This window comes from Amia ocellicauda, chromosome 17 (genome assembly GCF_036373705.1).
Source record: "Amia ocellicauda isolate fAmiCal2 chromosome 17, fAmiCal2.hap1, whole genome shotgun sequence".
Taxonomy (NCBI): domain Eukaryota; kingdom Metazoa; phylum Chordata; class Actinopteri; order Amiiformes; family Amiidae; genus Amia; species Amia ocellicauda.
The window spans coordinates 2878685-2881548 of NC_089866.1; the positions used below are offsets into that span (position 1 = coordinate 2878685).

General features: G+C 47.5%; 1 protein-coding gene across 1 annotated transcript; it reads left to right on the forward strand.

The window, feature by feature from the left end:
• Window positions 1-12: 12 nt before the first annotated feature.
• Window positions 13-2276, forward strand: LOC136712345 (uncharacterized). Its single transcript, XM_066688875.1, has 5 exons — window positions 13-265; window positions 785-820; window positions 911-1057; window positions 1859-1977; window positions 2085-2276. Exons 1-5 carry the CDS (start codon window positions 28-30, stop codon window positions 2202-2204), a joined length of 660 nt encoding a protein of 219 aa, XP_066544972.1. The 5' UTR covers window positions 13-27; the 3' UTR covers window positions 2205-2276.
• The last annotated feature ends 588 nt before the right edge of the window (window positions 2277-2864 follow it).

Below are 2864 nucleotides of genomic sequence, written 5' to 3' on the forward strand. Positions count from 1 at the left end.
AAGCCGTTAGAGCCGCATCCACCGAGAATGGCATTGATCTTCATCACTCAGAAGATCAATGCCAGTGCCAGTCAGTGTCAGAGATCAGTGTTTTGTGACACGCAGGGGGCGGAGAGAGCGGTGTCTCAGGTGCGGTACCTGCCGCAGCTCCTGCTCTCCCACACAGAGGACCAGGACACCATGCATCTCGGAGAAGTGGTCGTCTTGATCTCCATCATGTGCGCACTGGAGTCTGCGGCCGAGCTGCCCCCCGGGGTGGACCGCAGTAAGTACCCCCATCAGCAGCTCAACGCTGGGGCAAACGGGGCAATACCGCCAATACAAGTCTGCTAGATGAAACGTGAAGCTCAGAAAACGATTTGAGACAGATTTTACTCTCATAAGCGCTTTTTGAATATAAACGGTAAATACAATCATAGGTGAAGACCTCATTATCTGTATTTGTGTGTGTTATTGTGTTGTATCTCTTTAGAGATCTCATGCCCGTCTCTGTGAATGTGGTTTGATGTTACTTACCTGGATTGACAACATCAATCTGTTTTTCTGTAATGCAATGTAATGATGATGTGTATTGTGATTCAGGCTAATGCTCCTTACAGTAACATATAATAAGACCCTATCCGCTCTGTGTGAATGTCTGCTTACTTTTAAACAGCATTGCAATTCTTTATATACTTGTTTTTATTTAACAAATACACCTAATAGGTAACAGCAAAGTCTCAAATGGATTTTATTTACGGCAGCTTGACAACATATCTAAACATATTATACTTGCTTCCAACAGACACCTATTGTGAGAGTTGCCTGGCTGCAGTGAAGGGTAAGCCGGCTTCATGTATAATTGTAGACAACATCAGTGAAGGACAATGGACGTTGCCAAAACTGGTCAGACTGCATTTATGTGTTTCAGAGCTGAAGGGTTTCCTGAGGGAGCCATCCACACAACCCAGCGAGGCGAGGGTGAGAACACGGCTGGCTTCCGTGTGTAAAGCGGACACCTTTAATGGCTACAATTTACCCACGGACAACATGGTAGCAGCCTGCAGACATTTGTTAGGTAACCCGCATTGCTGAAGCAGATTTATAGGATATCCTCTGTAAGACTGAGTTATGACTCCAGGGCCACCAATGCAAGCGAAGGAGAGTTCTGTGTTCACCTCATACATGTATTTAGCTGCCCCCTGTTCTAGAAACAAGTCAGACCACGAGGAATGATGACATTATAAAGAGCTGCTTTTTGGTAGATCTTAAAAGGATCTGAAGTGCTACTGGTGTAATCTCTGCACTGAGAATGTGTTCAGGCCGGAAAATCAGGAAGTTTCTCTACAGAAGTCAGAGCTCAACAAAAGCAACCACTAATGTCCCAAAACAGCAAACAAATGCCTAACAGCACAGGCGGGAAATAAGATCTGTCTCTAAATACATCCTAGGTGATGAGACTGAGGTGTTTTTGAGGTGGGGCCTGTCAGTAAATCAATTGACGTTTGTAGTTTTCATGGAAAAACAAAAATTTAAAACAGAAAACGGGAGAAACTTCTTCACACAAAGAGGCATCACAATCTGAACAAACTCTCCAGCGATGTGGCTGAAGAGACAATTTGGGATCATTCAAAAACAGACTGGATAGGATCCTTGATCACTTAGTTATTAATGGACACCAAACGAGCACGATGGGGCGAATGGGCTCCTCTCGATTGGACACTGTCTTATGTTCTTAAGGCTGTTACAAGCCTAACCCAAAATAACCAACGGTCAATCCCAATAATGCAACGCTACAAGAACGGCCTTGTTAATAGTCGGTATGTATGTCAGTGGATATTTGAACGCTCTGCTCTGACGCCCTGCCTCCCTTTCACAGACACTCATGACAAGGAATTTCTCGAGCTGCTGCTGAGCCGGAGAACGGGCGAATTGGACGTGCTGCTCTGCTACGAACTCTCGCTGGCCTGTGTGGGGGTCAGGAGGCGGCAGCAGGAGGTAACGGTGAACCCGGGCCCAACCTGGTCCAGCATGTCCGTTAGTATGCGTGAACTGAATGAGTCAGCCCCTTGGTTCTCATATAAAACCCCGCTCCTCTGTTTCAGAACCGTGAAAAGGCAGAATTCACAGACATGGACAGTTTTCTGCAGGGACAGAAGGAGAAAGTGCGCTTTGTCAACCCTGTTCACAGCAACAGCACCGTTTCTGCCCGGGAGGAGCTGTAGGCCGAGAAGACCGCACCCCTACAGCATGCAGCATCTGAAGCGATTTAAATAAATGCACTGGGCACTCTCAAATCGAGTCTGGTTTTCTTTTCTTGGGGGTGGATAATGTTTCCTTATGCAGCAGCGTCTGTTCTCCTGCTTCTGTAATTCTCCTTAGAAATAAAGAGCAAACTGTTCACTTTAAGAGCTCGGCCCAGGTATTGTGAGCCGGGTTCCCATGTTCACAGTTCAAGAACATTATAGATAGGAAAAACTGAGAAAGTGGGAAAAACCTTCAGGACCAGAACAATCGCTCCCTTTCAGAGTGGCGTTCCTGTGCACTCGCCGTGGTTTTAAAAGCACAGCAACGGGACTCAGCCGTGACTCTGATCATCTGTCAACTGAAATCAGACAGAGCAGTTTTTAAGGACGGTGGTTTTCACTGATAGGATTGCGTCGCCATCTAGTGGTTCGGTTCGTTGTTGCCCAGGGATGGGTTGGTCATTGCCGTGCCTGTGGGCAGGGGTCTCCCACTGCCACTCCTCAGAGACCCCTGGGAGCTGGGCAGACCTCCGCAGACCCCCCCCAGTACACAGTGTCTGCTGCTGCTGCGAGCGTGTATTCACGGTGCATGTGTGTAACTCCAGGAGCAGAGCAGAGCACGATATGGGACACGACAGC

Coding starts and splice junctions, on each gene's coding strand:
- LOC136712345 (XM_066688875.1), top strand. CDS start 28: ATGGCATTGATCTTCATCACTCAGAAGATCAATGCCAGTGCCAGTCAG. Junction 821..910: donor TTGCCTGGCTGCAGTGAAGG/GTAAGCCGGCTT, acceptor TATGTGTTTCAG/AGCTGAAGGGTTTCCTGAGG. Junction 1,058..1,858: donor AGCCTGCAGACATTTGTTAG/GTAACCCGCATT, acceptor TCCCTTTCACAG/ACACTCATGACAAGGAATTT.